Here is a 23646-nt window from a genome sequence, read left to right on the forward strand (position 1 = left end):
AGAGAGAAATAAAGGTGCCAATACATGGGAGCGTCGAGCGTCAAAGCGTCCAACCAATCAGTTTTTCATTTCTTATTTCAGGGATAAAAACAAGGAACTTTGATTGGTTGGATGCTTTGACGCTCGACGCTCCCATGTATTGGCACCTTTATAGGTCTATTCCGAAATTAGCAGTTTCAGAAAGTTTGATTTTAGTTATAAGGTTGATAGGCCTTAAACTAACCTAGGTACGGTCGTAGACATAATAGTGTGTGCCCGTTTTTTTTGCAACTTTCGGAACGCATCCCGACTCGAGAAGAATGAGAGTCACTGCTCCGCCTGCGGAGCACGCCTGCACAATGACTCACAACGAAAGGCGAGAAATGAAATATACGCGGTGGAACATATTATAATAATAAGCAGCTGTTATATAACAGCTACTTCTGTATCTAATATCATTGCTTCTGCTATAGAAGATGGCTGTTGCTGAAACAATAAATCACATATAAATGTATAATAGCATCATAATTATCGTAATGCAGCTTAATTCTCTTAATTAAGTTCGTATTGTTTTAAAAACATAAACATATTTATTTATCTCTACCTTTTTCGGATGTCCCCCGGAGTATAAGACTTACATCGGATGATTCTTGTCTGTTCTGTGTTCCCTCATTTCTATTTAATGCTAGAGTATTCATTTCATTTGAGTCTGTATTATTATAATATGTCCCACCGCGTATATTTCATTTCTCGCTTTTCGTTGTGAGTCACTGCGCAGGCGTGCTCCGCAGGCGGAGCAGTGATTCTCATTCTTCTCGAGTCGGGATGTGTTCCGAAAGTTGCAAAAAAACGGGCACACATTATTAAGCTAAGACTCCATGCATGCAGTGAGCTGCGGCAAATGCTGCGATGACCAATCAGGAGGGAGGCGCAAGTCCGGTTGCGACAAGCTCCGGCATGCGTCTGTCTCCTGATTGGTCACCGCAGCCGTTTGCCGGAGCTCACCGCATGCATGGAGTCTTAGCTTTATGTCCGCGACCGTACGTTCGATCAGCTGGTCACGCTGCGATTTCTGAACCTATGCTGACAGTTGTAATAATTTTGATTGGTCGATGTTAAAATAATCGCGCACCATCTAATGTTGGGTTTTCGTATTATGTTTGCGAGAATATTCTTCAGTGGAAGTTGAAATATAAATACTTTGTGTAATCTATGAAACTATGTAATCTATGAGCTTGTAAAATGGCGAAGCACCGAATATTTGCGCGGGAATGATAATAATGTATCGCACATGTGTTTCTAACATAAACTCAAATTTTTGTTATGTAATATAAAATTACTTTTGCATGTAAAGTATTGCATGCAAATATGAAGAAGGTTCAATTGTCACGTAAGAAGGTACTGACTATCTGTTGTTAATATTATATGGCTGTTATTAATTTTCAATAATTTTATATTTCTCTATCATAATATAACTATATCATAATAAAACAATTTGTATATTTTGACGTAATTCTCTATCTAAATCCTAAATTTAGACTTTGACAACATTGACTTTAGAATTCTTTGCATAATTACATCATATAACTGATAAATAAATTACATTTACATGAATGATATATCAAAATAATTAATTTACATAATAAAATGTTGAAATTTCCTTTATTTGCAGTCTTCCGTTGTTAATGATGTCAAACAATCTCAAATAAAGATAACATCATACTTTACAAAAGCTCCAAAACCTGACCTAAGCAACATAAATAAGGTTGCATTAGATTTAAAATCTGTATCGCAAATCTCCAGCATTGATAAGAAAAGAAAGGAGAGGGATGATACATTAGAGGAAAAATTATATACAAACATTAAAAAGAAATGCACAGCTGATATTTGCATTGCAGAACCTATAAGTGTTAAATCAACTAAAGATTCAATATTATCATCTGCAGTCAAAGATACCACAGATACATCTATCAATTTCAAAGAGAATAAATCAGTATACCAGGATGTGTCAACTTATAAACACAATAAAAAGGAAACTAGCAGTAAGTTGACAATAAAAACAGAGCATAATGAGACTATGGTACAAAATTTCACCAGCTTCAATGTTTCAGACTGCAATAATGCTTATATTCTTAAAGAATTACAAAACCAACATACTGTTGCTCAAAAATCTGCTGTACTTCCTGTAAACACATACATTTGCAGTAAAACAAAATCGCCTGATTCAAAGCAAGTTCAAAGCAAGGACTCTTTCGAAGAATTTTTTGCTATCAAAGAAGACGACTTTGATGATTTTTTCGATCAGGAATATATAAACGCGCAAATCGATTTCAGCACTCTGCAAAGGTGTAAAATAATGGAAGTAAAGGAAGAGCAAAGAGTCATGATTTTAACGGTGCAACACATCGAGTCAGAAGTTATCGAGACTGTTACTTGTTCAGGGATATGGAAGGATGTGCAGGTGAAAGTCGACGACATCGTTACGATACAAGCCGAGAAAAAGTCGCAGCGATGGATCATTGACAACCATCGTGGTTATCTCATTACGCAGCCCGACAAATTGATATCTGGCACCACAATAACGAGCGGCTTGTTTTGTAGTAGACGAGCGGTGTTAGCGGAGAGATTTAAGAAGATAGAATCGTTGCCGTGTCCCAATGCCGATTACTCCGTGATGACTATAGGATCGTTGGTTCACCAATGGCTGCAAAAGGCATTGCGGGAGAACGTGCATGCGTTATCCGACGTGGTCAAATTGCTGGACAACATGCTACAGTTGAGAGACACGATAGACTATCTCTACGCTTCGGAAATGTCGCTGGACGACTGCCGGAAACGTATGATGGAGTATGCACCCAAGATATTCCAGTTTATTCAGCACTACATCAGGGGCAACAAACAGAGCCGCATAAATGACCTGAAGGACAACTTTCAAGGCAGTATATGTAACATACAAGACATTGAGGAGAACATTTGCATACCACAGTTAGGTATCAAGGGAAGGATAGACGTGACAGCGGAGGTAAGCATTAACTCGAGGCGCAAGATCATGCCGCTGGAGGTGAAAACCGGAAGAGCCTCGTACTCGTTGGAGCACAAGGCACAAGTTATCCTTTACTTCATGATGATGGGCTTGAGGGACGAGGAGGTCGACACTGGCCTGTTGTTGTACCTCAAGGAGAACTCCATGCAAGAAATCAAGAGCAGCTATTACGAAAAGAGGGATCTGCTAATATTGCGGAATACATTAACGTATTACTTCACCAAGCAGTCGGAGGATCCATCGCTGAGTGCGGACTTTGCGGAGTCAGGTACCTTAAAAGCGATGGAGCTGCCGGAGCCGATAAATCACCCGACTGCATGTTCTCGATGTCCTTACCAGGTCGTGTGTTGCGCTTACCTCGCGAAAGATCCCAACGTGAATTTGCCACCGTTGCATCCGCTGACGACGCTCATTAAAAAGTTGCTGAATGAGTTCGAATCCAGTCACTTAGATTACGTTATAAGATGGGTCGGGCTGCTACAGCTGATGCAAAGCTTCGACGGTGATAACGGCAGTTTGAGTAATTTATGGACGATGAGTCCCGAGAAGAGAGAGGCGAAGCGCATCTGCATTAGCAACTTAAAGGTTGTCGGGAAGGTGGTGGAGCGAGACGATAGGTATCAGCACGTATTCGCTCGCGCTGATATCAAGGGTGAAACCACTGAAGACGGCGCGTTCAGCAACGTGTTCGCCGTAAACGATTACGTTACCGTCAGTACAGACACGCGAATCAATATTACCACCGGGAGCATACTGCAAATTTCAAACGACACTATTTCAGTCTTGTTGGATAAGGACGTGATGCGCAGGGAAGACACAGACTGCGCGATCTTCCACATCGACAAGTACTCTTTTACGGGATCCGTGTTCACGTTTGATTACGCAAATGTGGTCGGTCTGCTGAGCACCGAGAAGGCCAACGCGCGGCTGCGGCGCATCGTCATCGACAGAACGCCGGCAACGTTCGCGAAGAGCCTACCGCGCTCGACTGTGTCGGCCGGCACCGAGATGATGCGCGATCTGAACGAAGATCAGCAGAGGGCCGTGTTGCGAGCCGTGGCAGCTGAGGAGTACGTCCTGGTGAAGGGCATGCCTGGCACGGGAAAGACGCAGACACTGGTGGTGCTTGTAGAACTGTTGCTGAAGTTAGACTTCACAGTGCTGATCACGGCGCATACGCACAGCGCGGTCGATAATGTTCTACTGAAGCTGTTGGACCGGAACATAGACTTCCTTCGTTTGGGCGCAACCAAACAGGTCCATCCGTTGTTGACGTGCAAGACGGAGGAATACGCAACGAAGTGCTGCGACACACCAGAAAAGTTGGAGATGCTCTATAACGATAAACGTGTGGTCGGGGTGACGTGTTACGGTGCCTACCACCCGCTCCTGCGACGACGCTCGTTCGACGTGTGCGTGGTGGACGAGAGCACGCAGGTGACACAGCCTACGGTGCTACGGCCGTTGTACAGCGCACGCCGTTTCGTCCTCGTGGGCGATCCGAATCAACTACCGCCTGTCGTCAAGAGTCGCACGGCCGTCAAGCTCGGCGCGGACGAGTCGTTGTTCGTGCGGCTCGACAGCGAGAATAACACCGTCAATCTGACAAAACAGTACAGGATGAACAGGCGAATCATGAAGTTGGCCAACGACACCGCGTACCGCGGCAAGCTGATGCCGAGCAATAAGCAGGTGGAGAACGCGACTCTGATCTGCGCACACGCGGAGGTACTCTCGTCCTGCGAAGCTTGGGTAAGAAGAACGCTCTCCAGGCAGCTGGACGACTCGGTAATGGTGCTCGATACTGGTAGCACTCGTGATTTCAACGTGAACGAGTCGTATGGTAAGAGCGTTACGTCGGATCAGATGTATTCCAACCTTTGGGAAGCTGCGATAATCATTCGCCTGGTGCGAGTGCTCAAGGAAGCGGGCGTGTACGCTAGAAACATAGGAATCATCGCACCGTACAACGCTCATGTGACTTTACTGAGAAAGCTTGTGAATGACAAAGAGGTGGAAGTGAATACCGTGGATCAATATCAGGGACGCGACAAGGACGTCATATTGTACACGTGCGCGAGGAGCGTGCTGCATCAAAAGAAGGAACACGAGATATTGGACGATCAACGACGTTTGACGGTGGCTATTACTCGCGCGAAGCACAAGCTGATCATAATCGCTGATGAAGCCACTGTCATGAAATATATGCCGTTTAAAAATCTCTTTGAAGTCATCGACGATAAGAACGTGATCCGTCTACGCGACGGTGAAGAGGAGTTTGATTGGAAGAATCTTGTTCGCTCTGTACTGTAAAGCTAACATCAATTGTGATTAGTGATCGAGAGACTAGATAGCTTAATGAAGATTAATATTAGGAAAAAAAAGACTAACGGGCGGTGACTAACTGCGAAGCATGTCAGTATTCTTCTAAATTATTTTTTATCATATTTTCTAAAACACCACCGTACAATCATAAATACTTTTTGTACAGTAAATAAATGATAGATGTACAGATAAATGATGTATGATAGAATATAAATATATTTTGTGAAAAAATATCTCGACATTAAAGTACATCCATATTTCTTCGTATTTGCGCTAGTGACCTAGAAGGCACTCTCATTAACGTTGAAGTACTTGAAGTAATTAGGTCACGGTACAAAATAAACGAAATACTAACGAAGAAAAATAAATCGCTTGAATAAAATCTTCGAAGTCAGACGGGGACGCAAAAAATTCGAAACATCTGGTAAAAGCATAATTTACAATTTTAAAAACTTGATCAAGTGTAATAGTAATTCATCTTTATCAAAATATATCGTATATAGCGTCGCGAAATGATATTTACGAAATGACACAGAAGCGCCGTCATTTCATCATTTCAATTGCATATGACACGGCGAAACATAAGAGAAAACAAAATGTTAGAAACTTTGGCACTTGTGCTTAAGTACGGCAAGCATAAGCCCCTGATATATTTCACGTAAGTAATAATCACATTCCACGCACGCTCTGTAACGTGCACTATATAAGTACAGAAATTCCGGCAATACCTCCGGCGCTATATACATATGTACAAAATAAAATATATGAGCAGTTATTTAGGCACGCGCACTCTCTTTGCGGCTTTACTTGTTAGATTCGTTATAAGATGTTCTGCCAGCTAGTTCCAGTAAATAACGATCGGGGTGGTCCAACCAGTCGCTGGCGCTTAACTTCACGACCCTCTGCTTCTCCGCTTCCTTCACTTGCCACTTCTTAATCTCCAGCTGTTTCTCTCTGCAAGCACAATAACGTCTTTTATGAAGCCATTTGTGTGGAGAAGGAAAGATTCTGTGCGAAAGGCTGAAGTATTAGATACCTCAGTTTCGTATCGCCACAACCCCAGACCTCCAGGCTGGCGATGCGACAAGGGGCGCCCGCGATCACTACCGAGTGGAATGATTCGTCGATACTGATGAACGGTGAACGCGGATCGCTGCCAAATCGCAGTCCGTGCGGATAACCCCTGATATTCGTATTCAGATACAGTGTCTTCGGTCCCTTTTCTATGATTTTATAGGACGGAGTGAGTTGAACGCCCATCGAATCATCGTCGCCCCAATAGAGATGACTCTCTCGCCACTCAACAGCCGAGCACACGCAATACGTCGCATATTCCTCGTCGCTTTCTACACTAGCAGCTCTTATAAATAGTAGAGTAGGACCTCTGTAACCTAATACATGGTGAAGGAAGCGATTAGCCCCGGTCCCGTGCTCCCCGCTACTGTACAGTAACGTCCAATGCCTTGGACAAATACTGCCTGTTCTTCCAGCTATCAAAGCGTGAGTTATGTCCTTCGGTGAATCGTTGGTCTACACACACACACACACACACCACGTACATATATGCCGATCCAAGTATGTGTACAATAGAGATTTATACGCAGGCCATAATGATTAATAATGTACTATGCAAGATACTACAAGCAGGACATACTAGTACGTCTGCTAATTAATTCTTTTATTAGATGTGTACTTTGTAAGGAACGCGGACATACCTGAAGGTAACATTGCGGTAATGTGCACGACAATAGCCAGACGTAGCTCATTGGCAACAAAGTTCGAGGATACTCGAAATCTATTTTCTCCACTACGGGCGTCGGGATCTCAATAGGTGGCTGCGGCTGTTCCTTCGACAGGAGAGCTTTACCATTACGATAAGCAGTCGTCAACACGTGCACCACGTATCGTTGCAAGCCATTGACAATGCGCGGACAATGCTGACCGATCCAGTTGCTCACATAACTCGTGGATAAGCTACTTTTGCCGTGAAACTGTGAGATATTCGTCAATATAATAATCGCTCGCTTTATGCTAAGTTTGAATTGTAAAAATTTTTAGATTGCTCCGAGCACTAATAATGCTATGAACTCTACAATAAGCTAGATAGAAGCTAATGAGGTTGATCACCTATAGAAAAATTTAAATTTGAATCAATCAAAAACATCGAAAGCTTTGTAATCTGATATCTGATATATTAATGAGTATTTCCATCATATATATATATATATATATGTGTGTATATGTGTATATATTCATATCAAATAAATACTTTACTAACACATGAAACAACAACTGCATTTATTATCTGCTGTGAGTGAAGGCACAAGCCAGTGCTATTGTTTTCCATTGCTAGTTGATGACAACATGTTAACAATGCCCTCAGTGTCTCAGGTGTAACATTGCCACCATCCTTTAAGTTGGAGTACATTTTTATGTAATTCTCCAATATAGTTTGATCGTTTATTACTGACAGGAATTTTTCAGCTTGCTGTTTGAAAGCTCCTGTACTTATGTAAGCAGTTGTAGCATGGGCATTATGGTGCAGATAAGTAAAAAGTTTCTCACTTAATTCAGGATGATTAGGAAATAAGTACTTTTCGAACACAGACTTGGTAATGCCATGAACATGTTCTTCCTGATAGGTAAGATTTGACAGTATCTATAAAAATACATATATATATCAGCATATACACATTATATTACAGATATTAAAAATCAACTTTATATATATACACATAATAAAATACAATATATAAGATACATGTTTTTATTTCTATATTTGCAAAAGAAATAAAATGAAAACAAAATTACATACATCTTCTCATATAGATAAGCAGATAATACTAACTGATAATAACTGCTTATGTAAGATATATAGCTATTGATTTGTATACCAAAGGAAAACATATGATTCAACATTCTCTAGATGATATTCAGAAAATTATGATAAAGCAATAATATCAAGAACAAGATATCTAAGAGATCTCTGTTAATTATGGATGGAAATATAAATAATAGATAATAAAAATTCTTTAGTAATGATTAAAAATCAAATGTATGATACAAACTCACAGTTTGTATTTTTGCTGAAAAAATGCTAAATAAATATTTGATGACAATCACTGTTTAGCCTCAAAAATATTGCGATATTCATCGAGGAATACTCTGGCTGTTGAACGGCGATTACTGAGTTTGGACAGAATAACAGATAATAAACAACAGACCGGCCTACCTTCGCTAGACTTTCGATCGGGAAAAATTGCATATGAGAATTATGATCCGGCTCGCTCTTGCTGGCACTTCTCGCGACGGCATTCGCACCTTGCGCATTTGCAGTCACCGTCGCAGATTCCGCCTTTTTATGCGACGCATTCCCGATACGTGTCATCTGATTGCCCATTTTACGTATCGCGGACACTAAATCAAAACCAACTCCTGCAATGTTTTCCACATTCCCACGATACAAACACGCATGGAACCATATGCAATTTTAAAGGCCTGGGCATCGACGTCATAATATCATGAAATACGAATAATAACTAGATGTGCTCGTCTTGGAAAAATGTCTAAACTAAATCAGAAACTCCCTCTATGAGACTTGACATTTGATAAAAGAGTTGTTTGCTTTTACTAGGGACTTCGATTAGCGACAGTTTTGTCTTCTGTAATCCTCTATAATCCTGCACAATTTTACCTCCCCCACCTGCAGTTTCGGATGCACATTCACGACGACATAGCGCATGCGTTTGCAATGCTTGTCAACTTACTGAGGGCGCGGTTGTCACCGATCAATCTCAGTGCTTTACGTTTGTTACATACGCAGTTGATCGTGGTACTTGGCGGACGTTAGTTTGGTCGTTTGGTTCATCGTGTCCTCGTTTCCGAATACTCGTTCTCCTATAAACGGTTATCGCGATTACTCGCGTATAGTCAGTATACGAACACCGCTGTAGGTTAAATAGATAACGTTGCCAGTTCTCGACAAATACAGAAAGAGAACCGCAACAATGACGGTCATCACGAAAGCGATCACCGAAAAGAAGGCTGACAAAATGGAGCAGCCATTGTTTGTTGAGGAAAATGCGGCGGTTAGTATATATACACATATAGATATATATTCCAGTCCAACATTTATTGCATTTGGATTTTTTCCGTTGACTAATTGTACGCATGATAAAGCATTATTTCTCATTGACATCATTGGAATTCACGAGAATGTTTGCGCGCTACGGAAATCGCTCGGCAACCCTGTTATCGTCGTGGAAAGATACGCTCGACGAATTGTCAGTTTATATTCATGTTATCTATGTTAGTCTCTGTTGTCGACGCAAGTGTATGCTTATGTTTGATAACGATAAGCAAATGTACGCATACACGAACACAATTGATGTACATTATTCAAATTCATAATATTATGACAAAAAGCTATTGCTATGGCCAGATGTGCATCTTATATTTTTTATATATCTGCGACGATGATATATATGACAATTAAAAATATCCATATAAAGGAAATAAAGCTTCTTGTTGAAGAATGTCATCAGAAGACGGAAATAAATTTCGTTTTAATTGCTTTTAAAACATCAATCTATACTTTTATTATATAGTGCAACAAATAATTAAAAAATAAAATTATATATGTATATAATTTTACACAACTAGCTTGTCTTATTATATTTCTTGTAAATATACATAGCAAAAGTTTTAAAAAATCTAAAGTATAATAATAAATTATATACTTTTAATTAATTTTTCTATTTTGCAGAGGAATAAATATATTCTCATTTAATTTAATTACTATGTCATAAATATATTTTTGTAAAAAATTGCAAGTATAGCTACTTATTTTTTCTCTATTTTTCGAAATAGGATAGCTCAAAAATGATGTGGTCATATGAAATGATAGTTCATTATTTTGTTACTAGAAGAAGCATCCAACGTATACATGTGACAGCAACATTTTTGCTATTTCTTGTTGCACTAATGATACTGATTATTGGTGTGATCGGTGGTCTCTACATTTATAAACAATATGCGAGGACTCAGATGCATAGATTCCGTACCGGCTGGTACAGTATTCCATATGATAGTTCCAACAAAGCATCTTATGGCAGGGATGGAGTTCATCAGGGACTATTGGCTGACTCTGATCTATTCAAAAGTCTTACCAGAGCCACTGAGCAAGAAGCGTTGGATATTGCAAGACACATAGATCATGATATTACAAATTTCTTCAATGAGAGATTTGAGATTGATCTTGAAAATGAGCATTATGAGAAGATTGATGTGCCTGACTTCCGCGGTGGTCGCCAAGGCCGCTTTATACATGATTTTAACATTGTAAGTCAATATTATATCCTGCCTTGTTCAATAATGTAAAAGAAACTCAATATTTACATTTAGAACAAAACGATTCTTATATTTTGTATTTATTTATAGAATAAAACAGGCATTATAGATATTGACGGTCAATGCTGTTTTGTCATGCCATTGAATCGTCAGCGTGTATTGCCACCTCGTAATATGTATGATCTCCTTAGAAAGATGTATGATGGTGCGTGACCTAAATCCATATTGACTACACAGAATAATTTGGATGAAAAATTCATGCTTACATATACTTATATTATATATTATGCATATAATAGTATATATATGTATATATAATTCTTGCATATTAGGTTATTATGAAGTGGATACTGCAATTGTACGTGAGACCATGAAAGTGGTCACCCCACCGATCACTGATCTTTCAGTCGTTGGAACATACATAGCACGTGAATGCCAAAACTTACCTACCTATATGCTCAAGAAAGTGGATTATACTAGTTAGTTGACAAGTTCCAAATTACAATTATTAAAATAGCAAAAGTTTCCAACATTTTCGACAAAGCATTACCCCATTTTCTTCAATTTTTCAGTTGTAAAACGCAGCCCATTGAGTGGGGTATTTGGGCAGTTTGCCGGCAACAGTATCATGGAAGTTGACATCGTGAATCTACAAAACTTTGAGTGAAACTAAGAAATTGTGCGAAGAAAGAATTTTCAATTATTCTAGAATATTAACCACCAGTAGATCAATGTATAAATATTATATGCTGTCGAGCGAACTTAGGTAAATATTCTACTTCGACCTTAGAATCAGTATTATACATCTGTAAATTGTCTAATTTCTCTTCCTTGACGTCCTCCCTTGAATATATTATATGTTTCAGATATATTCCCACCTTATTGAGATCAGCATTATGTCTTTCCATTATACTTTCCATTAGCTTTAGATCGTGAAATCATATAGTATAAGTATTTGTTAATAACCAGAGTCGTTTGATGTATCAAGGGAGTTCTTTGCAATATCATATATAAAAGATTAAACGTGAATAACTAAGTCACTGAACCGATATGAGAAATGGAAGACATTCATTTCATATTAAAATAGAATTATCTAGACTGTTTGCAAATTGATTCTTAGATGAAAGCATTAAATATTTCTTCCATATTCTTCAAATGCGTTATTTAGACAGTTAAAAATGTGATGTTAGTTACACTATAGTAATAAAATATTTATTACTATTATGGATTTTGATGCAGCTTGTTGACTGCATTACGAATAACATCTGTGTGAGTAATCAATGAAGCAAATAGAATAGCTGCGTTAGGTCATCAACGCTTACAATATGGTTTCTTATGTTATCAATGAGATTGTAAAAATATATTCATTTACAAATTATCTACAAGATTTATTGCTCTCGCATCGGGCAATGTGTTTGAATATGATGAATATGAAATATGAAGCATACATTGCTACCATCGTAGTTTCAAACTGCTATCGAAATGTATTTCTATAAAAAAATGTATCGTTTCAGCAACCACAATTGATATTTAAATCACGTTAAACATTTATATCAGATATAACTATATAAATATTTTTACAAAATAACTGGATTAAAAAAACCACAAGAGTTACAAAATACTGGCAACTCAAGCAAAATCTTAGTGTTCTTTTACATTAACATTCTTTATATTAGTTCATATATTGTTTTGCATTTCAAATCATGAAAGACATATGCTTTAATAAATATTAAAAATATAATATTCCATATGTACTGAAATATATAGCCATTTATTAATTTAGTACATATGTAACTGATTTTATTGAAATTTAGTTTAATTAATATAATTGTGTGATACACGATACTGATGAATTTTATTGCTCAGTTGCCATATATGTAAAATTAGAACTGTTGAACCAGAACTGGAATAGTAGAACAAATTAATTATGACTGAATGTAATTTTACTATGGATGTTTAAAACTTTTTAGTTTAAACGTTAATTTTTAATTTATAAATTAGTTATCACACATGCGTGAACTTCAACAGAAAATATATCCAGGTACTCGGATATGCTGTATTTATTAGTTTTAATTTACATGTACTGTAGATGTATTGAATAATAATACTTGTGAGATATGTATTAGGTTTTCTTCAATTCAATATGCTATGTAATAGAAGAAACAACTTAGCTAACAAACGGAGATAATCGGAAATTTAATAGTGTATTAGTATACATTAGACAAATTTTATTTAAAGTTATTAAAAATCCTCTATTGGGAACATGTAATATATTTCACATAATTTTCATTATTTTTGGATATTATAAAATTAAAATTACAATCTAAACTGCAGGATTATTTTCATGTGTAAATTATTGAAAAATAATTTAAAAAGAATAGTTATAATATATAATCATAATGTGCGTATAAAGTACTGCGTTATATTTCCAAATAGATTAAAGAAGTTGAATTTCTCAATAATTGTTTTCTCAACAGATAAGTCGATTGTATATGAAAAATCGTGAAATATACATATACATATCTATATATAACACATATATATTAATATATAACGCGAATATATTGTGGACCGAGTGCCTGAACATTTACAATCCATTCTATATTGGTTCAATGATTGTCTCTATGATAAATTCCAGTATACAATAAACGTGAACGTGAATATATAAATAATATGCAACGCGTACGTACGATTTTAAATGTTTGTAGGTATGTAGATTAAATATCTCACTGGTGGCAATAAATGTAATATATACATATCAATTAGTTGCATCACTTTTGAAAGGGATGGAAATAAGGAATTTCACGAATATCAAGTTGCTTCGATCACGATTCTTACGTGATTCTATTTGCAAATATGCATTTAAACTTTGTAATAAAAATCTTACAAAATTTTCTCGCATTTCATATGATTGTAGTTAACTTTTTATCCAGCCACTATTTCTATCTCGGATTATTCAGTCTGCAGAATTGCTTTTTTATGCATAGAATCAAGAAAACTAAAGTTGTAAAACTATACGTGAAATAATTGTAATAAATGGTATGTACATACAAATCGGCGTACAATCGGTGCAGATTCTCGCAATCCATGGGATCAAATTTTTCTTCAAGCATAATTCATTATAAACACAATATAAAAAATACTTTCGTTATCACTATTATAGTTTTATGGTTTTTATTCGTTGGATGTCGTTAATTATTTAATTTAAAAAATAAACTAATAAAATATTACATATTTATTAAATTTTGAGATATCCTTATCTTTTTATTTGTACTTTCAAGAAAAATAATCAGGAATACATATTTTCGTGGTTATATTAATAGGGAGTTTTTGCAATACCATCTTTTAGACAGTAAACGTAAATCGTGAATGGCGACGTTATTCGCTCAGAAATAACGCCGCTATATACACGACCAATATTATTCACGATCAACGTTTACCGTATTTGATATTACAAAAACTCCCTAATATTTTATATACGTAAAACATTAATGTATACATATATAATGATTAAAATAGAATAAATTCTGGTAAGAAATAGTCATGAATTATTCATATTTTTATTTAGGATAATATATGCATATAAACTATTCTTTGAGAATGACAAAAATACTATTTAGCAATTATTGGAGAAATTATTAGCTTATGGCTATTTTTGTCATCTTACTCAAGAATTTATTCTATTTACTTATAGGCAAAATATTTCTATATAATTATATATGCTCACATATGTTAGTTTCTAAAATATTTTAACACCTTTTTTTTATAGTTTGCAAAATGTAGCCGATAATTTAATAAGAGAACTTAATATCTAAAAATTATTTTAAAAGACTAAAATGAAACCGTATGTGCTTATCAAGTAACATTTGTATGTGTTAAATCAGCTATAGCTTTCTGTCTCAGAGTATAGAGTTTTTTCACCCACTTCTCAAATCTTGCTTCTTGATCCAACGTGATCTGTGGGGGATAAAATAAATATTATTACTTATACAAAATGTGCAAAAGATGTAAAAATATAAAGAACTTGCCGATGTGTGAAATATGCTTTCTAATCCACTAGAGACATTAGGTGCTGGCGGAATCTGTATAGTGTCTGAACTGATATCTATAACAATGTTTTTAAATTTGCTCTCTTTGGTAGTAGAGGAAGTGAACTGTTTTGGAGTAAAACCTTCTGCATTAATTTCATCAAGTACACCTTCCTTGAAACGTGGTTCAATGGAAAAGTCATCTGAAAATAACATAAGCTTATAATTATCAATATTTCTATAATCATCAGATTCAAATTGTAATATTGACAAAGGCAAAATCTTTTTACCTTTTGCTATTATAACTTGGCTTTTCTCAACATTAATTTTTGCTTGATTTGATTGTGAGCTACTTGAAGGGCTTCGTGATTTTTCTCTTGAAGTGGATCTAGCTTTTCTCTTGGAACGGTCGGAAGAATGAGATCTACCTGTACTACAGCGGTAACGCCTTTTATCTCGGTCCCTGGAGCGACTACTCCTGGATCCTCTATAATTCTTTGAATTCCGATCTCTCCCTCTACTTCTTGAATTTGAACGGTGTCTACGTTTTGTTTTTGAATGCTTTGATAGTCTCCTTCGATGAGGTGAGGAATCACTAGAATTTGAACCACTAGATCTGGAAAAATGATCATAACATCAGAATTTATTTTCTTATATTAGACATTTTATTGAAAGTAATAATTAAACATATTGAACACATAGAAAGCATAGGGGAATAGTACAACTAATTTGTCTATATATTACTGATTGTTGATTGACAGAGCCTTAATTTAGTTAATTTGTCGAAAATTTCTTTATGTTAAGATTAATGTTTTAAATCAGGATAAATCGCGGCAGTTTGGTCGAATTCGAGAAGCGGTTGTTTTAAATGATTTTTTAAAAATCCAAAATAAAGGGTAAAAATTCGAGACTAGAAAAATTAAGACGCAAAGTTAATTTAGACTTCCGTAATGTGGAGAAATGCTTGATTTGGCTCTCAGATTGTCGCATCCTTCGTAGATACGTTTTCGACATTTTGTGAATGTAAACATCAAAACAAATCTACGAAGTGTTGCTGAACTATTACTAATCTGAAAGTCAAATCAAGTGGTGCAGCTAAAGATGATGTAACTTCTTATTTTAGTATTTCAGCGCGTGTTAACAATGTAATATTTCTTGTTTTACCTTGATCTTCGATTTCGTCTTTTCCGGTATCTACTACTATAATCTGAATCTGATTCACTAGAATATCTTGCCATAATTTTCAAGATAATGTTTTCACATTCAGAAAGAGGTTAAAGTTCCTGGTCTTTCATCGCTAACCTCTTGATTAATGGCGACAGAAGCGGGAAAATGCATACTCAAAGTTCTTGCGAAATATATTGAAATGGTTATATCTTTATTTCAACATATTATATTATGTTATGTATTATATTATTTTCCCTCTTCTAACATAAACAGTATATCTACAATGAGTTTGTTGAATGTATTGATTAGTCGGATAGAGTATTTCTAAGATAGTCAAAAATGATATTTTTATTAGAGTAAAGCTTATTTGTTGTTCTTTTTCTTTTTTTCAGCATATGACTTAATTATTAAATTAACCTATAAAAGCTGAACATCTTTAATAACTTATATAAAGAAAACAAATAAATAAGGAAATAAACATTCCAAACTATAACATGGACATTACAAAAACTATTGAATCAGAAAACACAATGAAAGATACTCAAGAAAAATTGTACCCTGACAAAACAAAGTCTGAAACTATACAACTTAGTCATCATGAATTAATAAAACTGACTAAAGTAGCAATAGATAATATTATTGAAAGTGATCCACTTCTTTCTGGATTACCCTCAGATGTCACAATAGAAGAACTTAAATCACAGATTGCAGTTGCACAAGGACAAGCTATAACCTTATTCTTAAATCGTGGAGAATTACCAAAACTTGCAGTAGTGGTAATATGTTTTTGTGATTTTCATGATAATTTGTTAATTTATCTATACTATATGGTAATTTGGTTTATAATGGTTAAATATATCAAATGTTCTAATAATCTTTATTTCTTTTTGTTTCTAGGTTCCACCACATGACACAACAGTTCTTGATTTAAAGAAAGCTATAAAGCGTCATATGAGTTTATCCTTAAAAAGAGAAAACATCAAGAAGAAAATAAGCTGGAAACACATTTGGAAAAAATATCATCTCTGTTTCGAACATATTAAACTTGCTAATAACAATGAAAATATTAAAACATATGGTATTGCAAATAAAGCTGAGTTGCATTTTATGAAGAAACGCAGAGAAAAAAATAAACTGGTGAAAAATTAATATTTGTTATTGATATCCAAATATAGTTACAGTTAATTCACAGAGACATAATTAAAATTATATAAATAATATACAATAAATATTTTGAGGTCTTAAAATGTTAGATACGAATTATATAGTCTTATATTTCACTAGAGGTAACTCTTTATTGACATTATTCTTTGGGTAATTTCAAAGATTCATAAATTTCACAAGTCAAGCCAGGCATACAATCTTCTAACATCATACAAGTCAGTTCAAATGTGGCAGATTTATTGTGATTTGTGACAATTAATTTGTTTAAATTGAACATCCTATATAATGACTCCAGTCCTCTTTCAGTGATTTTTTCACAGCCTGAGATGTCCAAATATTCCAATTCTGGAAACTCTGCTGATATTTTATCTAAGCCCCAATCATCAATGTTCTTGCAATTCTTAAGACTGAGCCACTTGAGCTTTGTAAGATCACATAAGTTACTTAAGCCTTCATAATGCAGATCAAACCCATTGACATCTACTGCTTCAACAATGTAGTGTGGGTCATATACATTGGGTAAATTTAAGGTACCGTCCTTATTTAATTCTACCCAAAAATCAGAATTTTTGAATCTTATTTTGCCTCCGCGATGTGCAATGAAGTGAGCGGTGGCCAAATTAGCACCTAGTACTTCGTGTCTTTCCGGTATAAATTTCTGACTTTCTTTGTCGATCTTACGTTTCTTGTAATTGAACCAATTTCTGAGATTGCCGAGAAAGAATTCCTCTCCCGTCGGTGCCTCAGTTGGAAACCATATAAATGTTTTAGGCTTTTTAGGGTCGTCACCGAGTGTACTTCGATTCACATCTGCCTCTTTTTCTCGCTGTAAATACTGTTTTATTTCGTGATCCACGCCGTACATGCGAGCTTGCACAAATGAAAATGATTTATCTTGAATGCACATAAACTTGTTTAGTTTTTGTGCTAACACGGAGATTCGCCTCACTAACATCTTTTAAGAGTAGAGCTAACCTAATGTAAAGGTTAGTTTTTGAGATCGATACGTATTGTCGTGTATTCTAACCTAACACAACGTAGTTATATATACCTGTGAAGGTGAACTGAAGGCACGATGATTTAGGTTGATAACTATGGCTGCGTTTTCGATATTCACTGCCAGCACTGAAAATCTATAATATTCATGACACAAACCATGTATTTTCAGTACTGGCAGTGAATATCGGAACGCAGTCTATACCAGAAAAAAATTTAAGCCTGTTCTTAATTTAACTACAGGTTGTACTTTCTAATTTTTAAATATATAATTGGACATTGAAGAGAAAAGGAACTTTCCGACGCATTTGAAGAGATCGAATTTCTAAATTTAACATACCCTGTTCTAACTTGTTATTTAACTATAAATTTTAATTCTTGTTAAAATATAAAATGGAATTATTAAATCTTTTTTATAATTTACAAGATTTTATGGATTTTTAAATAAATGTTGAGTATATATTGTCAATTTTCTATAATTATGTGTTCTGCTTACAAATATATACTCCTATTTTGTACATAAGATTTCGAGATTTTAAACAGTCTTAAACTATTTTATACTGTCTTAGCTAGAATTATTATGCCTATATCAGCTCATTACATGATTGAAGATTGTAGTAAATAAAACATTGCACTTTTCTTGAGTAATAATGCAAGAACTATCCCTTAATCAAAATGTGAGCCAATTAAAGTTATTTATACATCATAACATCAGGAGATTGATACATGCACATATATGCATCGCATAATAGACGTTTTGCATGTTCTGGTAAGTGTCGATCGTCTGTTAACTTAGTCAAGTAATTTCCTCCTTCTTCACTTAACCAATAGGGAAAATCTGGACATGGCACCATTTCTGGTATATTGTATCCATTTTGTTCTCCTAATAAAAATTGAAATTAATATTAATAATAATACACAACTTATTAATAACAGAAATATAATATTTAATGAATATTTTAAGCTCATTATGTAAGATATTACTTTTTATAAGAAATTATATAAGATACCTTTTCTATCAGCCATGGAATCAAAGAAACACCATGGTGCCTCTGAGCCAGGACCACATTTTACAAAAGAAACATAATGCGAGGTTTCAATGCATACCACTGCAGAGAGTTCTAGATACAAACGTGGTACAGGACAATGTTCTTGCAAAATTGCAAATTCCACAGGCACAACCAGTTTCTTTGGCTCGTGATTCGTTCTTCGTTCATGACAATGTACCTAAGGAAAATATTATAATTTATATTTTATTTATACTAGATTATCTTTAATCGGTACTTTCATAATTTTCGTTTTATAAACCTTTTCAAGACAATGCAAGCAAAATGCTATACTTTCGAGACCAACACCGCATTGTTCATAGCATTCTTTGCACTCAAATTCTGCTAATTTCCCACAAACTGTGCACTGTCTAGGGGCTATAATTAATAAATAAAATAAGGGGCTGTAAATATTGATGCATTTTATCATAGATAGAAATAATTGTTGAGATAAATAACAATGATACTCAACAGTCTTCAATAATATCCGTTACGTCGAGCAATAAAGTAGGCTGTATTTTTTGATACATTTTAAACGATTTGCCAAAACGGGGCATCTGTATAATGAGACACGAAGGAACTTCCTTCAATCTAATATTACTGGTTAGGAAACTCTGTTCCAATAATTGCTGGACAGTCGGCAGATTTAGATGATCATCCTTTTCGACGAACAATTGATAGTGATATGCGTCCTGTCCGGAGCTCAATTTGAGGAATGGTTCGGCATTCAAAATTTGAGCAACCAGTGACGTTAAAAATTCTTCTGGGTCTATAATAGAAATATTACAAATTTATTGTATATCAGACGTAATAATTTATCCAAAATGAAGTAAATGATTTAAAGAATTAAAGACGAAACCTTTTTCCTCGCTAGTCAAGCCGGATACTGACGACAATTTTTCGAGCAAAGTCCTGAGCTTCATTACACGATCTGCTCTGACAAACATATTTTTCCTGAGCGGGTTCACAATTTCTTCTCGTAAAACTCTCTGCACTTCTTCATACTGTGGACAATCCTTTTCATTCGGCGGTCTGAAAAATTATTTATACAAATATTTTAGGAAAAACACTGTATTTATTTGCACAGTAGCATAGCATATATATTATCTGAAACTGAACCATTTTGAAGTAATATATCAATTACATTGACGCAAAATGAATTACCGAAATAGAAGATTGTCGAATACACTTGTAAATGTAAACATGCTAAAGAGAGTAGCATCTAGGTAGCATGAATTATGATGGCCTTGAATACCACGATATTTGCCGCATATACTTTCCAAGTCTCCTTTAACGGAAATAGGCCTCACTATACCCGCGATTACGGAACTTTCCATATTACCAAAGTTATCGTTATTTGTAAGTGCAAGTTGTTCGTCAAGCTTCGTCTGTTTACAAGAATATTTTTCTAAGTTATTTATAGGACTGCATAAATATTCAGGAGCTAATACTGCGTGACTCATTCCACCCATACTCACATTTTCGTAATGAGAACAATGTTCAATATCTGTGAATATAGCTTTATAAGGCCTGCAATGAAAATATCTGATGTCCTTGTAAGTTCCATCAGTACCTAAAGGATGTCCATCATCCTATGAATGACACATTGTTGAACTTTGTTTTCTGGAATTTTTGTAACAACCCAGACTATCGTGAATCGCTTGTCATATTTACCAATTCTACAGCTGCCATTAATTTGCCAGGACTGATACCAGGTGGTGTACCAATCCATCGGATAACTCCGTAATGAACATCAGAATCCAGTAATACTTTCACATTGGAACCAACCATTAAGTCTTCCTTATTTTCTATCTTGCTGAATTTCTTAATTTCATTTTTCTCTAGCGCATTACCTATAATACATGACAATACGTCCATCTGTCATAATCATCTATAATATTTATTCATATATTTGTATACAGGATGAGTAACTTTACTGACAATTTTACCCGATCTTCTGTTAAAAAGGATAAAGAAACAACATTTTATTTGGAAACTTGATATCACGTTATGGAAAGGTCAAGTGATAAAGTTATTGATAAGATTTCTCAGCAATTACTTTATTTCAAACAAACAGTTTATAAAACTGTTTATTAGAACTTTTCTTTTTATAATTACGAGATATAAAAATGTCTGGAAAATTTGTGACATATCTTAGACTCATCCTGTATAGATACATAACATATTTAAAGATAACATCTAAAAATTTGTCTGATATAAAAGTATAAACATAATATTGCATAAACACAAACATTTGAGTCAAAGATATAGTAGAAACAGGATATCAAACGTATCTTACTGTAATCCAATAAGCTTATGTGATCATGCATCTCTTCCAAATCACTGTACACATTTGATTCTATATCACTACTCCACTTGTGCTCCAATACAAAAATAGGAATGTTCTGCAGTGCTGTTGCCATTATTTAAATAAAAGATACAATAACTTTCGCGAGCACTTTGTAAATCTGCCGGCAGAGTTCTCTAGGACAGGCTAGGTTTGCATCTATTTTCAGATACCTGCGCTATTTTTAACTCCCTCTACCATGTAGAAGGAATTAAAGTGCCTACAGCTAATTTCATTCTAGGATTCTTAGGAAAAGACATTGAGAGAATAAATGAATATTTATTGTGTTTATGATGGTGAAATTACCAGATTTAAAGAGAGCGTGATCGGGATTTTTAGCAAAGTTATTGATGTCATTCTCGAGAGTTGATTTTGCAATCTTTTGACGTTCCTTCAACATGTTGACAGATTCACGATTGTTGTTCTTATTGTCGTCGAACGTAATAAACTGTTCTAACAGAATAGCTGGGGTACTGTCGAGCACAGATTTCTTTTTATCATTATCAGTCCCTGTGCTACTCTTCAAGAACAAAGCTGAAATAAAAATAATATAAAAATAAAATAAATTGAATTATCATAAAGATGTTAAAGAAAAGTTGGAGTGTAATCAATTTGTATACTTTTCTCAATGTTGTTGGAGATTGTATCAGTTTCTTTATAGGGATATATGTGGTTTACAGTAGCAAATATTGCATTCCAATGTGTACAAATAAAGTACTCTTTAGTCAATAAAAATGTTTTAGATGAATCTTGACTTTCCTGTAATATATTTATGTAATTATAACTAGCATTATTGCATTTTTTTTACATAAACATATGCATGCATTTGCACTGGATCATTATCAAAATATATGCTTTTTCTTCTTGTCATAATTATTCCTTTATTTTTCTAAAACTTAATTCAATTTCTTTCTTGATTAATAGTTTTATAATCAGTAATTTATATTACAATTTTTCTGTGTTAATTTTATTCTTTCAGGTACTTATTGACAAGAAGATGATTTGTTTTAAATATATATCTCATAATATATATATAAATCTAGAGAGATATATATTTAAACAAATATATATCTCACTAAGTTTATATACTACTGAGTTTATGCACTTTTATAACTTTAAAATTGGAATCTTTGGTAGGCAGCAACAAGTAAGATAGTCTCATTAATTCACCAGCAGTTCGAGACCAAAGTAATGTCCTAGTCCTAGTTCTGGTACAGGTCCGATATATTTCACAAATGCTACTTCCTTAGAATGTTTATTAGGATCGCAGCAGTACCAGACTTTGTCTTTCACGGATATACTCCTTATTTGTTCGCACAGTGTTTCGTCGCTTGCCAATTGGACTCTCTCCTGTGGGGATTGTACAGCAAGCAGATACTGCCATATCTTGTGTGATACTGGTATTAGATCGTATTTGTGGCAACGCCATTCTGTGCCGCACCAGGTCTTGGATCCTGCGATGTCGATTACACGTATCTTCAACGAGCTATCCTTTAAATCCTCGAGCGCTTCTACAAGCATTCCCAGACGCAACTGGTTAACGTTAACGTCGCAAGCGCCGAATAGCCGTAACAATACCGTATCTTGTTTGGCGACATAATATTGCAGAAACCGGCGTTCCTTGCCACCGTCCGAGCTGCGATCTACCATGGTCAAATACGAATAATCATTTGTACTGTATCGATTACGTGCCAAAGAATCATTGATGTTTATTGACATACGGCCGAACTCAACGTTTATTTCTATTTATTTGCATAATTTTACTTGAGTATTATGTATTTGGTCGACGATAATTTCATCTCTCTTCGAATTTTTTAATAGATTTCTCTTAAAAATACTACTATTTCTACACTACATATCTCAATAAACAATTTACCAACGAAGTTTGTGTTATCGTTCCACTGTCACTCGACATATTAGTGCGGGGTAAAGGTGAATCACTTTCGACCAATGACATGAAAGTTTAGTTAATCCGCTATTGGATCGAACTACCAGAGACGAACCTGAAAGAGGCCAACACGTTTTCGGCGACACTAACTTTCCGCACTGGGAAAGGGCGCCATCTGCATCCATTTTGAGAGGGGAACTGCGATACTACACTTTTAGGCCTCGGCGGTAAAACCTGCATGTAGTGACAGTCCGTGCTACATCCACTTTCAGGAGGTTTATGTCCGTGCTACAACCATAATAGCATACTTAACA

At 35.2% G+C, this 23646-nt stretch overlaps 7 protein-coding genes across 13 annotated transcripts; 3 read left to right on the forward strand and 4 right to left on the reverse strand.

Annotated features, from left to right (window-relative positions):
* The first annotated feature begins 1188 nt into the window (after nt 1–1188).
* Dna2 (DNA replication helicase/nuclease 2) lies at nt 1189–5882 on the forward strand. Of its 2 annotated transcripts, XM_011146751.3 has the most exons (3): nt 1189–1377; nt 1652–2021; nt 2091–5882. In XM_011146751.3, the coding sequence occupies exons 1-3, from the start codon at nt 1348–1350 to the stop codon at nt 5333–5335; spliced, it is 3645 nt and encodes a 1214-aa protein (XP_011145053.1). In that variant the 5' UTR covers nt 1189–1347; the 3' UTR covers nt 5336–5882. The 2 variants fall into 2 exon arrangements, with proteins under 2 accessions (XP_011145053.1, XP_011145052.1); XM_011146750.3 differs by having other exon boundaries at nt 1652–5882.
* Nucleotides 5883–5944: 62 nt separating this feature from the next.
* On the reverse strand, nt 5945–8861 carry LOC105186493 (uncharacterized). The gene is made up of 5 exons (XM_011146749.3): nt 8580–8861; nt 7626–8006; nt 7063–7338; nt 6384–6877; nt 5945–6301 (listed from the first exon to the last, which is right to left on the reverse strand). The coding sequence occupies exons 1-5, from the start codon at nt 8745–8747 to the stop codon at nt 6151–6153; spliced, it is 1470 nt and encodes a 489-aa protein (XP_011145051.1). The 5' UTR covers nt 8748–8861; the 3' UTR covers nt 5945–6150.
* A 281-nt stretch (nt 8862–9142) lies between these two features.
* Nucleotides 9143–12074, forward strand: LOC105186492 (integral membrane protein 2C). 2 transcript variants are annotated; one of them, XR_850021.3, is made up of 6 exons: nt 9144–9435; nt 10217–10687; nt 10787–10901; nt 11029–11175; nt 11269–11462; nt 11563–12074. XR_850021.3 is itself a non-coding variant. In XM_011146747.3 (5 exons), the coding sequence occupies exons 1-5, from the start codon at nt 9355–9357 to the stop codon at nt 11361–11363; spliced, it is 909 nt and encodes a 302-aa protein (XP_011145049.2). In that variant the 5' UTR covers nt 9143–9354; the 3' UTR covers nt 11364–12074. The 2 variants fall into 2 exon arrangements, 1 of the variants encoding a protein (XP_011145049.2); XM_011146747.3 differs by having other exon boundaries at nt 9143–9435; nt 11269–12074.
* Nucleotides 12075–14433: 2359 nt separating this feature from the next.
* LOC105186491 (luc7-like protein 3) lies at nt 14434–16060 on the reverse strand. 2 transcript variants are annotated; one of them, XM_019842934.2, is made up of 4 exons: nt 15889–16060; nt 15153–15340; nt 14725–14927; nt 14434–14653 (listed from the first exon to the last, which is right to left on the reverse strand). In XM_019842934.2, exons 1-4 carry the CDS (start codon nt 15960–15962, stop codon nt 14552–14554), a joined length of 567 nt encoding a protein of 188 aa, XP_019698493.1. In that variant the 5' UTR covers nt 15963–16060; the 3' UTR covers nt 14434–14551. The 2 variants fall into 2 exon arrangements, with proteins under 2 accessions (XP_019698493.1, XP_025153803.1); XM_025298018.1 differs by having other exon boundaries at nt 14438–14653; nt 15015–15340.
* Nucleotides 15620–17099, forward strand: LOC105186489 (U11/U12 small nuclear ribonucleoprotein 25 kDa protein). 2 transcript variants are annotated; one of them, XM_011146741.3, is made up of 3 exons: nt 15620–15830; nt 16284–16667; nt 16789–17099. In XM_011146741.3, the coding sequence occupies exons 2-3, from the start codon at nt 16386–16388 to the stop codon at nt 17038–17040; spliced, it is 534 nt and encodes a 177-aa protein (XP_011145043.1). In that variant the 5' UTR covers nt 15620–15830; nt 16284–16385; the 3' UTR covers nt 17041–17099. The 2 variants fall into 2 exon arrangements, with proteins under 2 accessions (XP_011145043.1, XP_011145044.1); XM_011146742.3 differs by lacking the exon at nt 15620–15830 and adding an exon at nt 15928–16093 and having other exon boundaries at nt 16789–17098.
* An 18-nt stretch (nt 17100–17117) lies between these two features.
* LOC105186490 (distal membrane-arm assembly complex protein 2) lies at nt 17118–18281 on the reverse strand. Its single transcript, XM_011146744.3, has 2 exons — nt 18107–18281; nt 17118–18030 (listed from the first exon to the last, which is right to left on the reverse strand). The coding sequence occupies exon 2, from the start codon at nt 18008–18010 to the stop codon at nt 17195–17197; it is 816 nt and encodes a 271-aa protein (XP_011145046.1). The 5' UTR covers nt 18011–18030; nt 18107–18281; the 3' UTR covers nt 17118–17194.
* Nucleotides 18282–18521: 240 nt separating this feature from the next.
* CYLD (ubiquitin carboxyl-terminal hydrolase CYLD) lies at nt 18522–23469 on the reverse strand. 3 transcript variants are annotated; one of them, XM_025298014.1, is made up of 12 exons: nt 23321–23469; nt 22615–23087; nt 22065–22203; nt 21751–21978; nt 20772–20950; nt 20576–20689; nt 20262–20485; nt 19957–20129; nt 19570–19866; nt 19360–19475; nt 19062–19278; nt 18522–18934 (listed from the first exon to the last, which is right to left on the reverse strand). In XM_025298014.1, exons 2-12 carry the CDS (start codon nt 22963–22965, stop codon nt 18744–18746), a joined length of 2229 nt encoding a protein of 742 aa, XP_025153799.1. In that variant the 5' UTR covers nt 22966–23087; nt 23321–23469; the 3' UTR covers nt 18522–18743. The 3 variants fall into 3 exon arrangements, with proteins under 3 accessions (XP_025153799.1, XP_025153800.1, XP_011145040.1); XM_025298015.1 differs by having other exon boundaries at nt 23209–23426; XM_011146738.3 differs by lacking the exon at nt 23321–23469 and having other exon boundaries at nt 22615–23301.
* Between the last annotated feature and the right edge of the window lie 177 nt (nt 23470–23646).

This window comes from Harpegnathos saltator, unplaced genomic scaffold (genome assembly GCF_003227715.2).
Source record: "Harpegnathos saltator strain DR-91 unplaced genomic scaffold, Hsal_v8.6 scaffold202, whole genome shotgun sequence".
NCBI lineage: Eukaryota > Metazoa > Arthropoda > Insecta > Hymenoptera > Formicidae > Harpegnathos > Harpegnathos saltator.